Below are 25,237 nucleotides of genomic sequence, written 5' to 3'. Positions count from 1 at the left end.
AGGTATGATTAAAAAAAAAAAAAAGAAAAAGAAAAAAAATCATTAGAAGTTTTTGGAAGACCACATCTGGAAGTCAGACACACAGTCTTAAAGCTAAAGCAGTTCTTAAGGTTTGGGGGTTGGTTGGTTGTTTTCGGCAGGATAAAGGATGGGGTGGAGTAGGGATAGAGATAGAAATAATCAGGAGGATTTAGTTATTAAAAGAACTTTCTGTACACATAGTATGTATAAAATTACATGTATTTTTAACATTTATTTATTTGGCGGGGTGGGGGGAGGACCAGAGAGGGGGAGACAGAGGATCTGAAGCAGGCTCCATGCTGTGAGTGCAGACCGATGCGGGCTCCAAGTCACAAATCATGATATCATGACCTGAACTGAAACCAAGAGTTGGCTGCTTAACCCACTAAGCCACCCAGGCACCCCGTGTAATGTTACATATTAGAGTGACAGGGCGCCTGGGGGGCTCAGTAGGTTAAACGTCCTACTTGGGCTCAGGTCATGTTCTTGCCGTCTGTGAGTTTGATCCCCACGTCAGGCTCTGTGCTGACAGCTCACAGAGCCTGGAGCCTACTTCGGATTCTGTGCCTCCCTCTCTCTCTGGCCCTCTCCCGCTCACGCTTTGTCTCTCTCTCAAAAATAAATAAACACAAAAAATTAAAAAAATAGTGTTGACACTGAGGAAGTTTTTTTATATATAATATATATGTATAAGGTGTGTGTATATATATTAGGCATAATGTATATACAAAATAACAAAATGTGCTCATACTTTGACCTCTTAAGTAGTCATCCTATTACTAAAACTTAAAGCCCACTTACAAATATATATCAGACAGAACACCTCAGAGAAAGAGAATCCTTGGACTGAGATGGAGAAAATCAGAGTTTGTGTTCGAAAACGCCCTTTGGGCATGAGGGAGGTACGTCGTGGAGAAATTAATATTATTACTGTAGAAGACAAAGAAACTCTACTTGTTCATGAGAAGAAAGAAGCAGTTGACCTCACACAATATATTCTGCAGGTATGATGCTTTCCTTTTGTGTTTGGAACTAATGTTATCAAGTGTGTCAGTTTGTTGCTTTTCTTTGAATAGCAACACACAAATTCTAAAATCCTGTTTTAGCTTTGGGTATTGGCATTCTTTTTTTTTTTTTTTTTTAATTTTTTAAGTTTATTTATTTATTTTGAGAAAGGGAGCGGGGAAGGGGCAGAGAGAGGAAGAGAGAAAGAATCCCAAGCAGGCTCCGCATTTTCCACGCAGAGCCTGATGCGGGGTTCAAACTCACAAACCGCGAGACCATGACCTGAGCCGAAGTCAAGAGTCGGACGCTTAACTGAGCCATACAGGCACCCCACATTCATTCTTGATGTAAATCATTAATACCCTGGGCCTTCATTAAAAAAATATATAGATAGTGCAGTGGGGGAAACAATAACATAATTTCTGCACTCTAGGGCAATAGAGTTGCATCATACATTCGCTTGACACATTTTACGTGAATGTAATTATACCTATTCAGCAAAAAGTGGGGCCCAAGGGGATAAAAAGAATGTAATGAATTGGTGGTAGATAGGACAGGTCACTGAGGTGTGCCCCAGGGTGACTCTGAGATGATTGCATAGTTAGTCTCAAGTCTTGCCTGTGTCTCACAGTGTGAATTTATTCTGCTGAGTGTGTCTGGAGTTTAATGATGGAGGATATGTTTTTGAGCAACAAGGTTCCAGATTGCCACTCAGCTGCTTATTTCAATTCTCAACTGTCTTTGGACTTAGATTTAATTTGGTGGAAACTGGACTCTTGAGCAGGCCACTTGGTGAAGGTTAGATTATAGTGTGAGTAAATGTAATCCAGGGATATGATTTTTACATATAACTTACAAGGATTTACATAAAACACTGGTAACTTAGACACAAAAAATATTCACTCCCTGCCAGAAAGATCACAGAATCCAAGGACAGAGGCTTGGTATTGAAGGGAACTTACTTAAAGTAGATAGATACCCTTGTAGTAATTCTCCAGTCTCCTATGGAAGCAGCAAGTCCATAGATGGGAGACACCATAATTTAGGTACTCTTAAAATGATGAAGCAATTGTAAATAAAACAGAGGATAATCTACTGGATGTTAAGATTTGAGAATTTGGGTCTCTCTTTCTCTGAATCTGCCTCCCTAAACATGCACGTTATATTCATTCTTCTCTCTCTCTTTCTCTTGCCTCAAAACCCAGTGACTGGTAGAGAGAAAAAAGTGGTGAGTAATCTGTTGTGCTAGCATTTCACTTTAGTCAGCTGAGATTTTACCCTCCTGGAATAAATACGTTAACGCTGAAGTCAAATTAACACTTTCCCCCTCTTTTACACATGCATTGTTCATCTTTTTCTTTGGCTATCAAAATTGAGTTTCACAGCAACGTTCAAAGTAATCCACTGACTCTTTGTCTGGGCACTAAATTAGTAGGTCACTGTATAACCAACCCAATCACTTTAACAGCCTTATTGACTGCTGATCAATGCACAATCTATTAGGTCTAGATGGGAGATATTTATTTTGAAGACGGTCTAAATGCCAATTAGTTATAAGGTTATCTAGTTCCATACCTACTTGTAACTGTAGTAATAGCCCTGTCCAGTCACCATCTACCCAAGACATCGTTAATGATGCTTTTGTCACGGTAATTCCCTCAAAGAAGCATCAGCTTATCTTTTGTATTTTTCCATTATCCCCAAACACAATAACCTTCCTTCTTTGTCATTACCATTAGTCACTACTTATTGAATACCCATAGTTTTCATAGCACTTACTCTGCAGTTTGAACTTTGGACCTTTGCTCTCATAGGTCAAAATCCTTACCTATCAATGCTATAATACAAGTGTTGGGAGGGCTTTTACCCCCTTTTCTTTTCTTCAGTGGAAAGAAGTAAAGGGAGGTTTGTAGCAAACATGGCAAATAAATATTGATCCTAGATTCTTTGGGTTTTATTTTTAAGCTTACTTAGGAATTCAGACAATAGGTTTATGTATCCATTTAATTAAATGTCCTATCCTTTCAAATCTTCTTTTGTTACTTAGTATATATGATCATATACATGTAGTGTGCTGTCTTACCATTAAATTTTATATCAACATAATGTGTGAAAGGACAAGGAAACAAATGTGTATATGTTTCATTCCAATTTCTTAAATAAAGAAACGTATATAGAAAAAAGATGGTACTGAAATATATCAAAAAGTCAATAGTGGCTCTCTCTGTGTAGTAAGATGTATAGGCAATTTGATTTTCTTCTCTGTTGTTTTCCATGTTTTTAAAATTTTCTATAATCAGCATGTTACTTTTATATAAAAAGTAAAAACTTTTGAGTAAGATAGAGTCACCTATTTCAAAATCAAAACATACAAAAAGGTATGCAGTGAAGTATCCTGCTAATCCCATTTCCTCCTTGAAGGCAACCACTATTACCTGTTCTATCTTTCCAGAGAAATTCTATAAATATACATGTTACTTTTATAATCTGAAAAAATTTTATTTAAAAAATAAATTATGGAACTCTGATCATACCAAGGCTAAAGTGAGTATTAATCCAACCTAACTGATAAAGTGTGATCAAATGAAAGTATCTGTGATGCAAAGGATATTATGGATTATATATATATTTATATATTGTGCTAGCATTTATTATATTTATATAATAGCATTATTATAATTAACATATATAACATATGTAACATGTTAATTAGAATAATCTTGCATGTTCATATATCTTTCATTAAGGATACTTACAGAAGTACTGGAAAAATCAATACCTAAATCCTCTTGGAAGGAAAGATACTAATCCCTTTAATCAATAAGTGTTTTCTAAGGTGTTTACTCAGGAGCTGAAGTTATTCACAAGCACTCATAGAAGGAGATGAAGAATAGCCATATATTCAATGAAGTAAAAGAACATTTTTTAAAACTCCCACGTTTACTTGTTTTCACTTTTTTCTTATTTTCCTGAGAAACACCAAAAAATATATTTTAGAAATATATTTTACTTTTTATTATCGCCATTTTCAAGTTTATTAAAAAATATAAAGAACCCCTATGTACCTATCACCCAGATTCAACAGTTAGAAACATTTTATTCTTAAAAACATCACATATTTTGGGGCACCTGGGTGGCTCAGTCGGTTAAACGTCTGACTTCGGCTTGGGTCATGATCTCGCAGTTCGTAGGTTTCAGCCCTGCGTCGGGCTCTGTGCTGACAGCTCAGAGCCTGGAGCCTGCCTTCGGATTCTGTGTGTCCCTCTCTCTCTGTCCCTCCCATGCTCACTTGCTCTTTCTCTCTCTCTTTCTCTCAAAAATAAATAAAACAAAAAAAAAATTTTTTTAATCACATTTTATGCCACTAAAAGTTCACAGATTTCTTTATCATGCTGTACAGATTCCTTATTTTCTCACCTCCTAACTTTTGGAGATATTTTCTAACTGATAAATTCATCTTAGTGGCCCCAATTTCTGCTCAGGTGCCCTAACAAATTTCCATTCTAATGTAATGGCACACGAAACAGAATCAAATGGGGGTAGAGTGACCTATAATAAATTGCCCCAATTTACTTTGCTGGGTTTTCCCATGCAATTTTTCCTTAACTGGATATTTAGAGCAGGCCCAAGAGGTAGCAGAAGATAGGGCCTCATGTCCCCCTTGTTGTGTATGGACTGCCATTATTACACTACAGTCAAGCTTGAAATTAGGACTTTTACTCAGAGATAGCTGGGCTACCAACATAATAAGCCTCTAAATTTTGCAAGTGATTATGGCTGCTGAATTAATGCTTTCCAGACCCCTTTTAGTAGAGTTATCTATCCTTTTCCAAATTATCATGGTTTTTCATTTGGGAATCATCTTGGACTACTTTTTCTTCCCACCAATCCAGGCCATTAGTTGCCAAATTTCTCATGCGTCCATCTCCTCTTTATTTTCATTGTCATCATCTAATTTAGACCCTTCTTACCTCACCGCTGGATTAGCAGTGCCCCTGTTCTTGGTCCATTCACAGTGTGCAGTAAGATTAGTCTTCCAGTAAAATGGCTTGGATCATCCCTTCCCTTTGCAAAGGTTTTTGTCTTCCCACTATTTGCTAAATTATATATGAACATTCTGACCTTAAGGCTAGTGTCCCAATACTCATACACCGTAGTCCTAACTCATTCTAGCCGCCTATTTCACCTTTCAACCTACAAAATCCTGTATTTCAACATTGAATCTTCCCTGTTCCCTAAAATGTTCCATGTGTTTTCCTGCTTTGACTATTTGCTCATGTTTTCTTTGTGCCTGGACTCTCTTCCCTGCCTCCATCTATACCTCTCAAATTCCTCTTCTTTCCCCATGGCCCTTTATCTATACAGTATTTTTCATAATCTCTTTTCTAATTAGAAGGAATATGTTTTTCTTTTGAATTCTACATGTACTTTATCTCTCACATTTTTTCTAGCTTAGAGTCATGTGTATACTGTCTGGATTCACACCTTTAGGTGGTCGAGTCGGGTAATGGTAGGGTAATGTCAATATCTTTGGGCCCTTTGAAGTGCCTACTACAGGTACACATGTTACCAGCTGAGCAATACATGTTTATGGAATTAAAAGCTCAGCTGTGTAACCTATGAAATGGAAACCTTCCTCTAGAATTTCCCTAAATTTCAAATATGCTGGCCCTAGCTGGGCTGTGAGGATAATCCCCATAGAATTGAGTTCTCCTGGACCTAAGGAGGATTGGCTTACTCTTGTACTCATCAGTTTACTTCACTTAAGAGAGAACAAAAATTATGTGCCTTAGTTTTTACATTATAAGAATATGTCTACAGAGAGCTCAAGTAAAAGAAGGCCCTGTCATTTGACAGTTATTGACTGCTTATTTATCTCTAAATTTGTCATAGTCAGTAGTTAAAAACATATTCGCACCTTTCTTATGTGTTAAGTAGAATAGTGGTGAAGAAAATCCAGGAAATGTCTCTATAAAAATCACATTTCTTTTTCAGCATGTTTTTTATTTTGATGAAGTCTTTGGTGAAGCATGCACCAACCGGGATGTATACATGAAGACTACTCACCCACTCATTCAGCATATTTTCAATGGGTATGATAGTAATTATTTGCTTCTCTTGCTTCATATTTTCTCTTCTCCATAATCATATTTCTTTATAAACATCACTTAAATTTTTCAGTTTTTTAATTAAACATGAATTTGTGTCTTAATCTGATGAATTTAGACTCTGTTAAAGAGTGCCTTATCTCTATAGGAGTTACCAAGCATTTAGAAATTTTCAGCAAAAATGTTGTTAGCAATATAATTTCATCAAAGTCCTCAGAATAAAAAGGTTTAAGTGGTTATAGTTTGAACTTTTGATAACAGGAATTATGTATTCTGGCTATATAGTTCAGTTACCTTTTTCATTGGAGTGGGATAGGTAAGTGTCATCTGTTCTTTATAGATGTATTTTTTTTAATTTTGAAATAATCACACTTTAAATAAACATATAAATGGGATAGAAAAGGCCTTAGGGAGCCCTGTTGTATATTCAAAATATAGGCATGTATTGATAGAAAATGCCAAATGGTCTGCTATAATCACTGATACCAGAGTATTTTGACTTTTTAATTTTGTTTATTTATTTAAAAAAATTTTTTTAACGTTTATTTATTTTCAAGAGACAGAGTGCGAGTGGGGGAAGGGTAGAGAGAGGGGGAGGCACAGAACCTGAAGCAGGCTCCAGGCTCTGAGCTGTCAGCACAGAGCCCCATGCAGGGCTCAAACCCACCAACTGTGAGATCATGACCTGAGCTGAAGTTGGACGCCTGACTGAGCCACCCAGGCACCCCTATTTATTTATTTTTTAAATGAGTTGACTTTTTTTTTTTTTTTTTTGAGAGAGAGAGAAAGTGCACACAAGCTGGGGAGGGGCAGAGAGAGTGGGAGAGAGATAACTTTAAGTAGGCTCCACACTGCCAGCATGGAGCCCAATGTGGGACTTCAACTCATAAACAGTGAGATCATGACCTGAACTAAAATCAAGAGTCAAACACTTAACTGACTGAGCCACCCAGGTGCCCCAGAGTATTTTGACTTTTTTTTTTTTAAACAATTATTCATTTTTGAGAGACAGACCTCAAGCAGGGGAGGGGCAGAGAGAGAGGGAGACACAGGATACAAAGCGGACTACAGGCTCCAAGCTGTCAGCACAGAGCCTGGTGTGGGGCTCGAACCCACGAACGGTGAGATCATGACCTGAGCCGAAGTTGGATGCTTAACCAACTGAGCCACCCAGGTGCCCCTGACTTTTTTAAAAATAATTTTTATAACTTTAAAAATATTGAGATATAATTCACATATAGTTAGATGTACAGATCTTAAGAAGTATTCAAGTTTCATGAGTTTTAGTAGTTGTATATATCCAAGTAACCAATACCTTGAACAAGATACAGAACATTTCCGTTACCCCAGAAAGTTCTCTTGTGTCCCTTTTTAGTTAACCTCCACCTCTACCCTCAGGTCTTATATAACCACTGACCTGCTTTCTGTCACTATATATTTTGCCTGTTCTAGAATGTCACAGAAATAGAATCATTCCCATATATGTTCTTTTATGCTTGGCTTCTTTGGCTTAGCATAATGTTTTTTTGATATTAGTACATGTATCTGTAGTTTTTATTACTAATATTCCTTTCTATGAATATACCATAATTTGTCCATTCTCCTGTTGATGGATATTTGGGTTGTTTCCAGTTTTGGACTATTATGAATAAAGCTGTATGAACATTCTTGTACAAGTCTTTGATTCTTGGACATGTTTTCATTCATCTTGGGTGAAACCTAGACATGGAATTTCTGGGTCTTAGGATATGTGTGTGTTTATAAGAAAGTGTCAGTTTTTCTCACACCATTTTGTATTCCCAACAGCAATGTGTGTGAATTGCATTTCTACATCCTCACCATATTTGGTATTGTCAGTCTTATTTTAGCCAATCTAATAGGTATGTAACTTTATCTCATTGTGCTTTGAATTTGAATTTCAAAATGCCTAATGATACTGAGAATCTTTTCATGTGCTTATTGCCATTCAGATACCTTCATTTGCCCCTTTTTTGTTTGTCTGTTTTCTTTTTATTGTTGTTTAATAGCAGTCATTAAAATTTTTTTAATTCTAAGTAGGCTGAAAAAGTGAAATGCCTTTCAGGTTTGATTTCTTATATATCAAATTTAGGGAGTACTTTTTAAGAGAGCAAGTTTGTAAAGTTAGAATTTGAATGTTAGGACAGTACCAGTTAAAAAATAAGAGAGCTACAAGTTAAGTGCATCCATTATGCAAAGTGTAATAAGAGATTTTTCATGCCCATATTGTTGTTTTTCAAAAAGATCATCACTAAAATGTTCAGAAGATAAGGTAGATATTATTCTTTACTCTCATTCTGCTAAATCTTTTTTTTTTTATTTTAGAGAGAGAGAGCATGAGCAGGGGGAGAGGGGGGGGGGGGGGGGAGAGAGAGAGAGAGAGAGAGAGAGAGAGAGAGAGAGAGAGAGAGAGAGAGAGAAAAAGAGAAAGAGAAAATATATCTTAAGCAGGTTCCACACTTAGTGTGGACCCCAGCACAGGGCTTGATCCCAGGATCCTGGGATCATGACTTCAACAGAAATCAAGAGTCAGCCACTCAATCCACTGAGCCACCCAGGTGCCCCTCATTCTACTAAATCCTCTGCAATGTGTTTACATTTTCCTCCATTAATCCTTTCCTATCTGTGCCTCTCCTAGTGTATTCAAATGCCCATACTACTGGGAGCCTGGATTCAAAAGACAAGGAGTACCCGGTCTCTGCTCAAACAGCTTAAATCTGATTAGCTACCATCTCTTTATTCTCACACTTATATGGTTCCTTTGCTGTTGTCCTATTACTGGTTCTTGGGTTTCTTTCTGGCTTCAGGCCTCTTTCTTCATGTTCTTCTCTCTGCCCACCTCCAGTGTTCCCTTACTTCTGTGTATTCACAGACTTTTTTTCTTACTGCAAGTAGCTACTTTTATCATTAATCTCCATGCAATTTCCTGTTCAAGAGTCTGCAATAGCTGCTTATTACTTAACATTATGTTCATTTTCTACTCTGTACTATATAGTTGAGCCTCCAATACTCAGGTAATCTTGGCCTCTAGCTCCTCCAAAAACATGCGGTGATTGGCAGGATAGTTTCCCAGCTCTCCTCTGCACCTTTTATTCTGCAGTTCTTCACACTCATACCCATGCACATACCCACCCTACATGCAAGAATAGTGATTCTTACTTAGAACCACATGGTGTCAGAGCTAGAAGGGATCTTAGAAATCAAGTAACTAATTAATTTATTAATGAAAGTGAAAACTGAGGCTCTTAGAAAAACCCTTCTGTGAGTCCTTCCTCAAATATCTTGCTTATTCACATCTAAACTTCATTAATATTTATATGAGTGGTCATTACCACCCTGTTAATCATATGGTCTTCTGTTATTTTTGTATTTATTTTAATTCTCTATTCTTTCATCAAGCTTACTTTTTCGGATTAAGACAAAATCATCTCTTAGATTCTCTAGGACATCTAGCATGGAATTCTTATTTGCTTCCAGACTTATCATATAACCAGTTCCATGAAAAATTCCTATTAAAAAACTCATGTGCTGCTTTAAGAATGTTTTTTCCTCTTCCTGTGTTTTTATCATGTAAAACCCTCCTCTCCCTAAAGGATTGTATGCTCATAGCTGAATTTTGTCAGCTATAAACAGCATTCTGTTTCTACCTGACTTTGGTCATGAAAAATCTGTACGTAGATTAACATTTCTCTTAGTGTATATGTTATATGAATGATTTTTTTCCCCTAGAGGGAATGCCACTTGCTTCGCATATGGACAGACAGGTGCTGGGAAGACCTACACCATGATAGGAACTCATCAGAACCCAGGACTCTATGCTCTGGCTGCCAAAGAGATCTTCAGGCAACTAGAAGTGTCCCAGCCAAAAAGGCACCTCTTTGTGTGGATCAGCTTCTATGAAATCTACTGTGGACAGCTTTATGACCTCTTAAATAGAAGAAAAAGGTACTGGTTATGAATGGGAAACTACAAATCTGTTCATCATTGTTTTAAGCGAGGGTCCACAGAATTAATGATCATGGGATTTAATGCAAGGTCTTGTTATATTAGTGCCCTTTTCTGAGATGAGTCTCCTGAATTAGATGAATATTTTTTAAATCAGTTCAGCTAGAAAAGAATGCAAATTAGCCTTCCATTAGTATTTTTTAAGTGATCTATATCCGTATGTTTATCAAAAGACTATCCCTTTTACTTTGATCTGCGAAAGGGTGATGATTTCAGGAAATCAGGATATCAACATGTACTTAAATACCTTCCTATTCTTTTGCCTATTATTACATTGGAAGAACTATAAATAATGTTTTTTGCTTTCTCTTATTTTTTTTTCTCAATAATCTTAGGGTAAACTTAATGATAGTTTTCTGAGATCAGTTAAAAAAAATACATCTCGGGGCGCCTGGGTGGCTCAGTCGGTTAAGTGTCTGACTTTGGCTCAGATCATGATCTCGCGATCCGTGAGTTCGAGCCCTGCGTCGGGCTCTGTGCTGACCGCTCAGAGCCTGGAGCCTGTTTCAGATTCTGTGTCTCCCTCCCTCTCTCTCTGACCCTCCCCATTCATGCTCTGTCTCTCTCTGTCTCAAAAATAAATAAACGTTAAAAAAAAATTTTTTTTTTAAATACATCTCTCTTCTTCACGTTAGACTTTTAACTCTTCTAAGTCTTAAACTGTTGCCCTTGAAACATAATACAGTAACTTAGAAATGGATTTAAATCCTATTGTATTTTTCTGGCCTCAAGTTTTGTTTAGGTTGAAAGAGCTGACTTTAACTGAGCAGGAAACAACAAAGTTGTGAAGGTACCGACTGACTGGGAGGATAAGGAGGAGAGATGGAATAAGGGGGGTGGAAAGATAAAAGAGTGTCATAACCGAATTAACCAGAACTGTGACATGTTGGGAGCAGTCACAAGTGGAGAGAAGGGAATTGGGGCAGAGCATGGTGGTAGGCTGGGGAAACTAAATCAGTGACAGAAACTAGCCCCCAGCAAAGGTATCCAAGCCCCTACAGAGCTGTCCAAAAGGATGTGCAAATTCCAGGCAAACACTGGAATGGGGGTTGGGCTAGAAGAGCATCTGAGTTCAGTAGAGTGTGATAGGGCAGGCCCCCATGCCAAAGGTGCTGACGTTTGAAGGGTTGGGGTCCAGAGCCAAGATGGCCAAGAATGAACTCTTGAGATGTCTTTGGTGCAAAAAGGTGGTTTTATTAAAGCACGAGGACAGGACCCGTGGCAGAGCTGCACTGGGGTTGGGAAGAGTGGCTGATTATAAAAGATTTTCTATCCTGTGGAGGGGAGAATGAGGTTAGGGCTCTAGGAAATTGAGTCCATAGGTTTCTGGAGATTGCCTTTTTACTTGTAAATTATTAAGACAGTTGCAAACTGATGCAAACTCTTGTCCTGCATGATGATCTCTATCAGTTAACCATTTGTTTTTCCCTTTCCTTTGTTCTTGGGCAGCCAGGAGTGCCTGAAGAATGTTTTACAAATCCCACCTGGGGGATGGGTGGTGGGGGTGTTCGCTTGTACTATGCTCTCAGCTTGCCTTTGTTACCTATAAGAGTATTGAGTAGTGAAACTGGAGAAGCCATCAACTGGGCTTAGGCAGACCACCATCTGTGGACTATTCCAAGAAAAGGGGACCTTTAGGTATGCCACAATTCAGAGGATGTACAGGTGTTCAGGGTTTAGTCCTGACACAGCAACTGCCAAATAAAGGGAGGGTTCTGCTCTAGGTTTGGTTTGGAGAAGAGTTGCTTTTCTTTATTATCCTCTGTTGGTTTTTGAAGCCTCAAGTTAGCTCAATCACAGCTTCTCTTCCAAGGCCCCAACACTATTACTTAGGAGATCTTTCCAGTCAGAATGTAGCTGGACACTGGCAAGAGCATCTGGCTCTGGAGGTCTCAAACAGACCAGGTTCAACCACTAGCCACCAACAAAATCCAAAGGCAGAGAAACAAGTAGTGGTGAAACAAGAAAGGAATTTAGTTCAGTGGGGCTACCACCAGGAAGACAACGGACTAACATTTCAAAGATTGCCTCCAAAGTGCCGAAAATATTTCTAGGTTTATATAAGGAGAAAGTGGGACAAAGGTCAATGGGTTTGTGCAGGTGGGCAGTGAAGTCAAGTTGATCATTGTCTTAGGGCCAATCATGGATAGAGTCTTGCTGGCTTGGGACAGTCCTTTATTGCTTGAGGGGGTAGTTTGTGTTCCTTTCTGGGGATGCTTTGCCTGCATGGTCTTTTCCCAGAGTTAAGAGTATGATACGCTGGAATGAACTTAATCATTTAGAAAGTTTGAGGTCAAAATGCAGGAAGTTTAAGTCCTCTTTGTTTAAAGAACAGTTGGCAAGGGGATAAAAGCTGTTGTGGGGTGTGTGTGTGTGTGTGTGTGTGTGTGTGTGTGTGTGTCTGGTTTGTTGGTTTCTTTGGGTGAAGGGACAGTCAGGATATCTAGTTATTTGTGAGTGCGGTTCTTTAATGAATGACTCAGATATATTGCCCTGTATATTTGCATTCTTTTCAGTTTATTTATTTTGAGAGGTGGGGGAGGGACAGAGAGAGAGGGAGAGAGAGAATCCCAAGCAAGCTCTGCACTGTCAGCACAGAGCCCAACTCGGGGCTCAAACTCACAAATGGTGAGATCATGGCCTGAGTTGAAATCAAGAGTCAGAAGCCAAACCAACTGACTGAGCCCCCCAGCAACCCCCAACCCCCAACAAATTAACTCTTAAAGTAGAGGATAAATTGTTTTTATAGGCTTGCATAAAAAGTGATAGAAATACATTTCTGGCTTATAGAATTTAAAAAGCTAGAAGTACATTTTGGGCTGTCCATTAGGAACTGTTCTGGGGTGAGCTCAGGGCATAGGGCCTGTATGTTTAGGAATGACCTGAGGGCTCTGAAAGCTTGATCCCTCTTTTATTCCAGAAGCCTGACTGTTCTAATAGAACTAGTTTCTGATAGGTCATGGGGATTGGTGAAGCAGTTTTTCTCCAGTTCTGTAAAAATTTGGAAATTTGGGGTGAAACAAACTAAAAAAATTTTTGAGAAAATCATTTCCTTTTTTGGGTATAAAGTGGAATTCCATTCTTAACCTTAATCAGTATCTTATTAAGGGAGAAAAATAATCTTCGAGTCTTTGATAGATTCAATATATGCCCCTTGATATATCTGGTTTAATGATGATGATAGACCATAGCCTTATACATAGGCCTGAGAAATTCAGTTATAGCACCAGCTCTTCCTTCCTCCCTTGGAAGATATATGAAGACTCCTTATGTTGGAAATAGAGTAGAACCCAGTTTCTGTACATCTCTCTGCTCTACCTTCTATGATGTTAGCTTTCAAAATTGGCCCGCTAGCAGATACGGAATGGCTGCCACTGCTCCCAGGGCCACATACTTTCACTTCCAGAAAGAGCACCAGCACCTCACCCCCAGGCACCTAACGACCAGAAACAAGAACTATTTTGATTGAACCAGCAGAAATCCCATATCCACTCCTGAACCAATCACTAAAGCCACGAATATACCATCTGTTGATTGGCATATGTCTGCATTATATGTTCATTCTTTTAATTGTAGCCAAAGATGTTGATTTGTTTACAATAGTCAAGGACCATCTCTGAAGCCCAGGGCTGTGATCAGGAGGTGTGCGAGTGGGGCGGGGAGGATACACATCAATCTCACTCAAATAACAGAACTGCTACCTAATAGGGAAATGGTGGAAGGTTTCTGGGGAGGCAAGAACAAAGTCCATTATAGCAGGTCTGTTGTACCAACCATGTTCTTGTGTCTGCAGGCTCTTTGCAAGAGAAGATAGCAACCATGTGGTACAGATAGTGGGACTGCAAGAGCTTCAGGTGGAGAGTGTGGAGCTCCTCTTAGAGGTAACTCTTCCTTACTACCCCATGATAGTAACCTAAGTACAGGGAAAGAATTCATTTTGCTATCTAGCAAGAATAATGGAATTTAGCCAGAGGGCCATGACAAGCATGCTACCTAACATTTGTAAAATGTGAGTCCTCTAAGAGGATAGCTCCTTTCTGTACAGGGTTGTTGTCTAAGTGCCATCGAGTGTGTGGGAGAACCTTGTGCATGAGAGGCTACTCTTGTGCTAGTTTGACAGACTGCTAATGTGTATATCTATGGTAGTGGGAAAAGCTACTGGAGAGAAATATTCTTTTTTTAAGTTTATTTACTTATATTGAGAGAGAGAGAGTCAGCAGGGGAGGGGCAGATAGAGGGAGAGGGAGAGAATCCCAAGCAGGCTCCACACTGTCAGCACAGAAACCTAATGTGGGGCTTGAACTCACAAACCGTGAGACCATGAGTTGGAGTCAAGAGTTGGACACTTAACTGACTGAGCCACCCAGGTGCCCCGAAATATCCTTACTTTTAAGTAAAAATTTTAATGGGTAAGGGGCACTTGACTGATTCAGTAGAGCATGTGACTCTTGATCTCTGGGTCATGAGTTTGAGCCCCACATTGGGTGCAGAAATTACTTAAAAAAAAATTTTTTTAATAGTAATTTTCACATGGATTCGGAATTCAAGAGGTACAATAAAAATATCCCTTCTATTCCCTTTTCAAACTGAGGCAAGTTTTTTTGTATATCCTTCCAAAGACATTTCCAAATCTTTCATGAAAAGTTCTTTTAGGGGCACTGTCTGTCTCTCAAATAAATTTGAAAAAACTTCTAAAAAGTTATCTTTTAACACTTGCTCATTATTAGATACAAACCTTGCAAAAATATGTAAGAAGATAGAAGAATAAAGGCCACTTCCAACTTGCTGTATACAACTCCCTACTCCCCACTGAGATATCCACTGTTAACGGTTTAAAATCATTTTTTTTCCTTTTCTGGGAATTTATTAATTTATGTACAAATATATTTTTGTTGAATTGTCCTTTAATGCAGTGCTCCTCAACCACTTAGATCACTTTATTGTGAAAAATAGCCTATACAGAAATATGCTTAAAGCCTAAATGTGTATAGTATAGTGTAGTATAGTATAGAATAAAGAAACAACCACTTTCATAATCAGTTACCCAGATTAAGAAATAGAACATTTCAGCACCCCATAAACCCCTATACAACTTGCCAGTCACAGTCCCCTGTACTCCTGACATTTATGCTAAATCACTTTCTTGTTCTTTCTTATAGTTTTACCACTTATGTATTCATCCATTAACTATATAACTTTGCACCTGTTTTTTAACTTTTATGAATAGAATCACACCATATTATTTGTCTTCTTTTGCTCATCATTATACTTTTGAGTTCAGTCTATGTTTTTGCACATGGCTGTAGTTTTGTTCTTATTTGCTATATAGTGTTCAATCATATGAATATACCACCTTTTAACCATTCTGTTAATGGACAGCTGGGGTTGTTTCTATTTGGGGGGCTCTTCTGAACATTGTAACTGTGAAATGTCCTTATACCTGTGTTCCAGTACAGTTCTAGTTGTGAGGACATGCAGATCTTCCACTTCATTAGCTTTCCAAAGCTCTGTATGCTACCACAAGTGGTGTATGAGCAATCCCATTGTTCTTCATCCTCGCCAACACTTCCTGTTGATTTTCAAATTTTTGCCAGTCTGGAATTGTTTAATTATATCTCATTGTAGTTTTATTTTCCATTTTGCTGATTGAGAAATAAATTGAATAGCTTTTCATATTTTTAATTTATCTTATGGGTTTCCTCTTTGGGGAATGCCAGTTAGGGTCTTTTCCTCATTTTGGGTTGTCTGTCTTTTTCTTACTGATGTGTATATACAGATGTGAGTCATTTGTTAGTTTTTTGTGTCATAAACATGTGTCATTCTGTGGCTTGCCTTTCCAGTTTCACTGCAGTGTCTTTAAATGCTTACTTGACTCTGAGGTCAATGAAATCAGAATCTTTTAAATCAGTCAGGCCTAGATGTAGATATTAGTGTTATCCTGAACTGAAATATTGGTCACATACCATAAAATTCACCTTTTTAAAGTGTATGCTTCAGTGTTTTTAAATATAATTTTCTTATTAAAATATAATCCACATAAAATAATCACCCTTTTAAAATATGCAGTTAAATGATTTTTAAAGTATATTCAGAAAGTTGTGCAGCCATCTCCTCTAATTCCAGAACATTTTCACCACTTCAGAATGAAACCCTGTACCAGTAGCAGTTGCTCCGTATTTCCTTCGCGTCCAGGCCTTGCAGCCACTAATTTCTGTCTCTTTGAATTTGCCCATTTTGGCCATAGCATATATGGAATCCTACAATATGCAACCTTTTGTCTCTAGTTTCTTTCACTTAACAGATTTTCAAAGCTCACCCATGTTGTAGCATATGAAAGTACTTTCATTCCTTCTTGTGGCTGAATAATATTCTATTATGGATACATTATTCATATATATATATATATATATATATATATATATATATATATATTTTAGAGAGGGAAAGAGAGAGCAAGCTTGTGAGTGGGGGAGAGGGGGAGAGGGGCAATGGGAGAGAGAATCTCAAACAGTCTCCACACTTAGCTCAGACCCCAGCATAGGGCTTGATCCCACGACCCTGGGATCATGACCTGAGCTGAAATCAAGAGTCAGACATTCAATCGACTGAACCACCTAGGTGCCCCATATTATTCATATTTTATTCATCCATTCATTAGTTAATAGACACAGAGGTGGTTTTTACTTTTATAGAAGCACTGTTATGAATAATACTGCTATAAACATTCATGTATAAGTTTTTGTGTGGACGTATGTCTTCAGTTCTCTTGAGTCTATGCCTAGGAATGGAATTGCTGGGTCATACTTTTTGAGGAACTGCCAAACTGTTCTCCAAAGTGGCTGTACCATTTTACATTCCCAGCAGCAATGTATGAAGGTATATGTCATTTTAAATGCTCTCCACGTGATTCTGACATGCAGCCTGCAGCCATTATAATCATTCTTACAGTATTCTTTTAGTAGCAAGCCTGGCTAGAGTCAAAGAAAGAAGGCTAGAAGGACAGGCCAGGTACTTGACCAGACGTTCCTTTAGAACAGCTTCACAATACACCTTTCCAGGGATTTGGGTGTATGAAATGGCAGGGTGACCCACCACTGATGTCTTTTTCTTTTTTTTTTAAAAAAAATTTTTTTTTTTTAATGTTTATTTTTGAGACAGAGAGAGACAGAGCATGAACGGGGGAGGGTCAGAGAGAGAGGGAGACACAGAATCTGAAGCAGGCTCCAGGCTCTGAGCTGTCAGCACAGAGCCCGACGCGGGGCTCAAACCCACGGACCGTGAGATCATGACCTGAGCCGAAGTCGGCCACTTAACCGACTGAGCCACACAGGTGCCCCACTGATGTCTTTTTCTAACAGTTTCTTTTTCCTAGGACAAATAAGTAAATTTTGCTTAAGGGCTGAGACCTCATATATGTGTGACTATTATATTCTTAAGTCCTGGGATAAAACATCTGAGGATAGCACACGAGTGTGGCTATTTTAGAGTTACTTAAGAGCCAAGGGCCCCTTTCTAGGAATTGTAAAATCAAGTGCACAACAAAAGTTTGTGGGATGTGTTGAAGGGGCTTCCCTGAGATTGTGACCATTCTTTTTTTTTTTTTTTTTTTAACTTTTATTTATTATTGAGAGACAGGGAGAGACAGAGCATGAGCGGGGGAGGGGCAGAGAGAGGGAGACCGAATCTGAAGCAGGCTCCAGGCTCTGAGCTGTCAGCACAGAGCCCAGTATGGGGCTGGAACTCACAAACCGCAAGATCATGACCCAGACCGAAGTCAGACACTTACCTGACTGAGCCACCCAGGTGCCCCTCTTTTTTTTTTTTTTTTTCCCAATGTTTATTTATTTTTAAGAGAGAGCAGGGGAGGGGTAAAGAGAGGGGGACAGAGGATCTGAAGCAGACTCTGCACTGACAGCAGAAAGCCTGAGCGGGGCTCGAACTCATGAACCATGAGATCACAACCTGAGCCAAAGTCAGACACTTAACCAGCTGAGCCACCCAGGTGCCCTGAAATTGTGACCATTTTTTTTTTTTTTTTAATGTTTTTTTACTCTTGAAGGAGAGTGTGAGTGGGGGAGGGGCAGAGAGAAAGGGAGACACAGAATCCGAAGCAGGCTCCAGGCTCTGAGCTGTCAGCACAGAGCCTGATGCGGGGCTCGAGCTCACAATCTGTGATATCATGACCTGAGTGAAGTTGGTTGCCCAACCGACTAAGCCACCCAGGTGCCCCAAGATTGTGACCATTCTTAACCTGTCCAGAGTGCCCTCCATTGTGGAGTCCTAAGAAAATTGTTTCTTATATTCCTGTTCCCTGTGGTTCTCTTGCCCCCACCTCCCCCAGCCATTCCTTCATTTGACAGGAGAGTTACTGCCCATGATGCCTTTATCCCTGAAGATTTAACCAACTGAATGGGAAAGGAAGAGATGTTTAGGAGGAGGTCCCTTTCCCTTAGCTATGGCCATAATTGTGTTAATGGGCAGTCTGGTGTCATATCACTCCCACTACCTTTGGAAGAGTTTATGGTACTGCTCTATCTTAAGATATCTTTCCTAAGAAAAGCCACCTGGGTGGCTCAGTTGGTTGAGCATCCGACTCTTGATTTCGGCTCAGGTCACGATCTTATGGTTTGTGAGTTTGAGCCCTGTATTGGGCTGTGTGCTGACTACAGAGCCTGCTTGGAATTCTCTCTCTCCCTCTCTCTCTGCCCCTCCCCTGTTTTCTCTCTCTCTCTCTCTCTCTCTCTCTCTCTCTCTCTCTCTCTCAAAAAATTAAAAAAAAAAAAGCAGAAAGAAGTTTCTTGTTAGTGTTCTATATCATCACCATAGATACTCTCAGTCTACAAGAAGTCAGCTGAGATCAAGATGGAAAGTTGATATAAATTATGGATGTCCTCATGAACATTTACTGACTCGAAACAACAGCACTTGCTAACTCAGGTGTTGCACTTTCTCAGGTGTTACTGTACATGCTTGCTCAAGTATCACCCATGTGTTTGCTCAAGTGTCACCCTCACAGATCACCCTCAGGTTCACTCAGGCATGGCCACTTGCATGCCTGCACAACTAGCAGCCGTATTTTTCCCACAGGATTGTCCTTCTTCCAGGAACTCTCTCCTTCAAGTGTATTTTATTACCTGGTCTTAACAATGCAGACACCAGGTCTTCCCTGCCTTTACCGAGGACGCACTGACTCCTCACATTTCTCAGTTGTGGAATCAAGATTTCTTCTGTCAGGGAATTGATGAGTATTTTTTCAGTTGTAGAGATTTACAGATTTTTAAGTCATTTCGATAGCCACTTTATGTACTTACGGGCATCCATTCTCAAACTTCTCATAAACCTGTTTCATATTTTATCATTGCCCTAACCACAATTGGTAACGGAGGCCCACATGGCAAAAGCTTCCCCTAGATGAGCCTCGGTTGTATGCCAGTGGTAGAGACTTACTATGCACACAGTGCCTATGCTACTGACATGCTCCTAGCCCTCCTTCGGTATATGCACAGAAACCTTAGTGATTAAAGCCTTACAACCATACAGAGGTGGGTCCTGGTGCCATGTATCCTTCAGCATGTCCTTTCCCTTTCTGAGCCTGAAACATGTGGATGATAGTAGATGATTGGGTTGGATGATAGAGGAGGAAATGAGATAACATATAGAAAATGGTTGGTGTGACACTAGTTCAATTTGCCACATCTGTTCTTATTAATAGTCTTTATTAATAATGTCCTTGAATGTTACCCAGGCAACAGAATTGAGCAGTTGTCTTTAGTTTCTTTGGTGGCAGGTCCCCATTTCACTACTCACATAACATGTTTTGTCTAAAGGACCTAGATTTAGAAATTTGCCCAATAGACTTTAGTTACAGAAGGAAGAATTCAAGAAGGAGGAAGTGGTAGAGGAAAAGGAAGCCTACTGATTTTTCAGTTGATTGCACTATTTTTGCTTGGCTCCTAGGCTTGCATTTTCCCCCAAATATTTTGTTTTTCCCTTTTCTTCTTCTTTTTTCTTTTTGGTTCACTTGTACTGGGGAGCCCATGGAGTCTCATGTTGATCTGCAAAGCTCTATTTCCCCAGGAAACTCTCATTGTTTTACATTTCTGAAAAGAAATAAAGTTTTGGAAGTTTACACAAAAATGTTTGTTCTTGGGGCACCTGGCTGGCTCAGTCAGTGGAGCATGCAACTCTTGATCTCAGGGCTGTGCATTTGAGACCCACATCAGGCTCTCTGCTACCAGCATGAAGCCCACTTCTCTGTCCCCATCTCTCTGCACCTCCCTCACTCCTGTTCTCTCTCAAAAATAAATAAACATTGGGACACATAGATGGCTCAGTCGGTTAAGTGTCTGATTCTTGGTTTCAGCTCAGGTCATGATCTTACAGTTTTGTGGGTTCAAGCCCTGTGTCGGGCTATATGTGCTGGCAGCATAGAGCCTGCTTGGGATTCTCTCTCTACCTCTCTGCCCCTCCCCTGCTTGTGCTGTCTCTGTCTTTCTCAAAAAAAAAAAAAAAAAAAAAACTTAAAAAAATTTTTTAAATAAAAATAAATATTAAAAAAAGTTGATCTATCTGATGACCTTTATAAACTGAGTCATTTTTACTCATCAGAGCCCAGGTGCTTTATTTCACTTTCTGAAAGGCATGGTGATTGTAGCCTGTTTCTGAAGCTGAGGAAACTGAACCAGAACCAGAAATCCTTCATGCCTTCCCTAAAAGTCATTAGTCAGGAAAGGTATCCTCAACACATTAGGTTTTCTGGGATGTACTCACAGGTACCTAATGCATCATGATGGATAAGGTGGACAAGGTGCATGAAAAACCAAGTGTAAAACTTTATAACAGAACCCCAGAAGCCAACCTTTCTTGACTTCCCTGGGGGTGAACCACAAACCATCCTCTAAGCGTCTGTCTGTATCCGCTGTGCCTAGCTAGTGTGGCCTTGAGGCCTTTCTCAGCTGTGTGTCCCTAGCATCATTACTCTCACGTGGCAGAGGCCACCTGGCTTCTATCCCTAGCCTGACGATATTTGACCTATGTGACCTCGGGTAAGTCACTAACTTCTCTGTTTCTTCCCTTATCAAGCATATTGTTTATACAGATGTAGAGATTTAAAGGATCTCCCCTGTCTCTTCGTGGGGCTTGTAAAAGACCAAAACCAACAGGCAAAAAACAAAAAGAGGTGTGAGAACCCTAAAACTAGAAGGAAATACACCAGAATCTTGTTAACTCTGGATTTATGTGAGGTATATATTTTCTTCTTGATAGTTTTCCTACATTTTCCAAGTTTTCCACAGTAAGCATGTCTTTCTTTTCTAATAGAGAAAAAAGAAAAGTTTGATAAAAAGAACATTACACATCATCCTTGCATTAGTCTATGTACGCACGAAGTCAGAGTGACAGGAGAGAGGCCAGGATAAAGAAGTACATTTGAACTAGGTGGTTCAGTTACAGATGTGCCTGAAGCAGCCTAGCCAGCATCCGAGCTTAGTTAGCAGTGCAGGGCAGGGGGACCTGCCACACCCAGTGTAAGGGACTACTACTGTCATTCTTATGATTTCTAATTAGCAGTAACATACTAGCTCTGCAGTTGACAGTCCAGTGTTATAAATTAACAGGTTCTTCTCTTTATAAAAAGATTCATCGGATAGACCTATTACACTTTTAGCAAGCTATTTACAAAATGAGTGCATCTAAAATATTCTAAATTTGATTCTAAAATACAATTCTAGGGGCACCTGGGTGGCTCAGTAGGGTAAGCAGCCAACTCTGGATTTCAGGTCATGACCTCGTGGTTTGTGAGTTCAAGCCCCACATCAGGCTTTGAGCTGACAGGCTGACAGTGTGGAGCCTGCTTGGGATTCTGTCTCTCTCTCTCCCTCTTTTTCTTCCCTGTGTATTAGTCATTCTGTGACACACATTTCTGTCCTTTGCTTTAGTTACTAAGATAGATGGCTACTGTGGGACCTTGCTTTGGAGACAAGTCATGCCCTGGAGATTGTAGTCAGGCTAAATCTATCAAAGATATAAAAAAGAGTTTATGAGATCAAGAAGTAAATTAGCTCTTCAGCTATTAAATGTTCTCCCCCAAGGTGAGTATACCACATTGTTTGCATTGCTGTTGGGTACTTACTCTGTATGATTTAATGTTTAGGCAGCTTTCTGCTTGGAAGGAAAATGACTGCAGTGTACTGACAAAGGTATATGCCTGGTCTCTATTGCTCTCAGCCAACTCTTAGAAACCAGAGGGCTTTTTTATTTCTTGGGGGAATCACCCTATGGATTTTATTTTCAGGTGATTCTGAAAGGCAGCAAGGAGCGCAGCACTGGGGCCACTGGAGTTAATGCAGACTCCTCCCGCTCCCATGCTATCATCCAAATTCAGATCAAAGATTCAGCCAAGAGGACATTTGGCAGGTGAGCTGGAAATATGCAAGGAACTGCATTGTCTGCCTTTCCGTAACGTGACTTTGAAATATGTGTTATCAACAACAGGACACTCTGCCACCATGGAGTTTTTAATAAATATCAGGGATACAGAGTAGAGTTGTTAGCCCTGAAATAAATCATTGTATTAAAGTGCCATCAGTTGATTAACCATGAAGTAATGACCTATTGTTGGTCAAGCCTAAGTTATTAAAAGGGACATTGATTGCTTCTAACATGAAACACAGTATCAGTAAAGGAATAGTAGGAAATGCATCTCAGCTTACAGGCCAAAAAAAAAGGGGAGGGGGGAGAGAAAATTAATCTAGCCTTCTTGAAAGAAGCCATAAGACAATTGAGTACATTCATTGCTTCCCTGGTGCTATCTTAGCAAACTCTGCCACACTGATGGATGAGCCTATCTCACTTCTCAGTAATGAGTCTTTTTCTTTTCTTTTTTTTTTTTTTTTAAATTTTTTTTTTTTTTTTTTTTTTTTTTCTTTTTTTTTTTTTTTTTTTTTGGCTGGAAAGCAGCCCACAGAAGTTTCTGTTTAATTATCTAAGTGGTCACATACGTGATTTGCATTGCAGTCATTTAGCTTTATGGGAAGAATGGTGGGGTTTTTTTTGTGGGGGGAAGAATGTTTTATTAATTTTAGTCATACTTTCTCACAAATGATTAAAACCAATGGAAGTGTCTGAGTGAACAGTGCTATCAACAGCTGACAGATCAGGATCTTAAAATACTTTTGGAAAGCTGACAGTAATGTCTTTTCTTTCCTGAGGATGGGCCAGTGTTAATTTCTTCCTGCCGCCACAAAATGCTGACTGTTGTAAAAATAAACCAAAGCCCCAAAGAAGTTATCCTTGCTGTGTCTTTTCTCTAGGATCTCTTTTATTGACTTGGCTGGCAGTGAAAGAGCAGCAGACGCCAGAGACTCAGATAGACAGACAAAGATGGAAGGTGCAGAAATAAACCAGAGTCTTCTGGCTGTAAGTTGTTTGACAACTTTAATCTAAAAATCCTTCTTGAGGGGCGCCTGGGTGGCTCAGTCAGTTAAGAGTCCGACTTCAGTTCAGGGTATGATCTCATGGTCCATGAGTTCGAACCCCGTGTCAGGCTCTGTGCTGACAGCTCAGAGCCTGGAGCCTGCTTCGGATTTTGTGTCTCCCACTCTCTTTGCCCCTGCCCTTGCCCCTCCCTCCCTCTCTTTCCCTCCCTCCCTCCCTCCCTCCCTCCCTCCCTCCCTCCCTCCCTCTCTCTGTCTCTCAAAAATAAATAAACAATTAAAAACTTAAAAATTTTTAAAAATCCTTCCTGAGAGATTTTGCCCCTCTTTACATGCAGCCAGAGTGGGTGAGGGTGGCTGGGTGGTATCAGTAGAGCAAGGGCATGCTCTTAGAGTCTGGCAGTGGAATTCCAAGGTTGGAATTGGGCAGAGGCTGCCCAATCAGATTCTCAGCAAAGGAACACACAAGTATTTCTGCAGCTGCTAAATGGTTAACTTAGGTAAGCTTTCTCCCTCTCATCAAATTTTTAGATTGTATTAAGTTTTCAAACATACGAAAGTAGAATAAATCATTTAATGACCTCCCAAATACTTGCACCCAGCTTCAACATGTGAAAAATCTAACCCTTCCCTTGGATTATTGTAAAGCAAATCCTGTCATCCTGTCACGTCTTCCACAAATATTTCATTATGTCAAGGAGATGAGGGCTCATACTCTTTTAAATATACCTGCAATGCCATTATCACACCTAAAGAAATAATTATGTTATATAATCTATTATCTAGTAAATGTTATCCTTCCTCCAGTTGTCCCATAAATGGCTTTTCACAGTTGGTTTGTTCAAATCAAGATGCAAACAGGACCCTTGGATCATTTCTGATAGTCTCTTTTATTCCATATCAGTTCTTCCATTCTCTCTCTCTCTCTTTAATATCACTGTATTTGTTCAAGAAAACAGGGTCACTTGTCCTATAAGATTTCCTGCATTCTGGATTAGGTTGACTGCATCCCCATGTTGATGTTTAACATGGCACTCTGTTCTCTCTATTTTTTGTAAAGTGGTTAAGGTCTGTATTTGTGCTGTACAGTACAGTAGCCACTACGCCACATGTGGCTATTGAGCACTTCAAACATAGCCAGTCTGAACTGAGATATGCTCTAAGTGTAAGATACACCCTGGATCTTGAAGCAGGCATAATGTCTCATTAATATTTTTCATATTGATTACACAATGAAATAACATTTTGGATGTATTGGATTACATAACATGTAATTAAGATTAATTTGAAGTGCCTGAATGGCTCAATCGGCCAAGCATTGGACTCTTGGTTTTGCTTCAGGTCATGATCTTGCAGTTCGTGGGATTGAGCCCCGTGTCAAGCTCTGCGCTGGCAGCGTGGAGCCTGCTTGGGGTTCTCTCTGCCCCTCTCCTGCTCATGAGCGCATGCGTGCGCGCGCGCGCGCTCTCTCTCTCTCTCTCTCTCTCTCTCAAATAAATAAATAAACTTAAAAAAAGATTAATTTCGGGGCGCCTGGGTGGCGCAGTCAGGTAGGCGTCCGACTTCATCCAGGTCACGATCTCACGGTCCGTGAGTTCGAGCCCCGCGTCGGGCTCTGGGCTGATGGCTCGGAGCCTGGAGCCTGTT

At 39.6% G+C, this 25,237-nt stretch overlaps 1 protein-coding gene across 1 annotated transcript in view; it reads left to right on the top strand.

Annotated features, from left to right (window-relative positions):
- The window catches only part of KIF24 (kinesin family member 24), a 74,832-nt gene that overhangs the window by 30,266 nt on the left and 19,329 nt on the right, over nt 1–25,237 (top strand). Inside the window, exons 3-8 of the mRNA XM_049625183.1 lie at nt 836–1,025; nt 6,022–6,119; nt 9,882–10,097; nt 13,951–14,038; nt 22,450–22,571; nt 23,468–23,573. Coding sequence (XP_049481140.1) covers nt 836–1,025; nt 6,022–6,119; nt 9,882–10,097; nt 13,951–14,038; nt 22,450–22,571; nt 23,468–23,573 — 820 coding nt within the window. The remainder of the gene's footprint in view (nt 1–835; nt 1,026–6,021; nt 6,120–9,881; nt 10,098–13,950; nt 14,039–22,449; nt 22,572–23,467; nt 23,574–25,237) is intronic.

Source organism: Panthera uncia, chromosome D4 (assembly GCF_023721935.1).
Source record: "Panthera uncia isolate 11264 chromosome D4, Puncia_PCG_1.0, whole genome shotgun sequence".
NCBI classification, from domain to species: domain Eukaryota; kingdom Metazoa; phylum Chordata; class Mammalia; order Carnivora; family Felidae; genus Panthera; species Panthera uncia.
The sequence above is the reverse complement of the archived record's forward strand: the minus strand, read 5'-3'. Positions and strand labels throughout refer to the sequence as shown.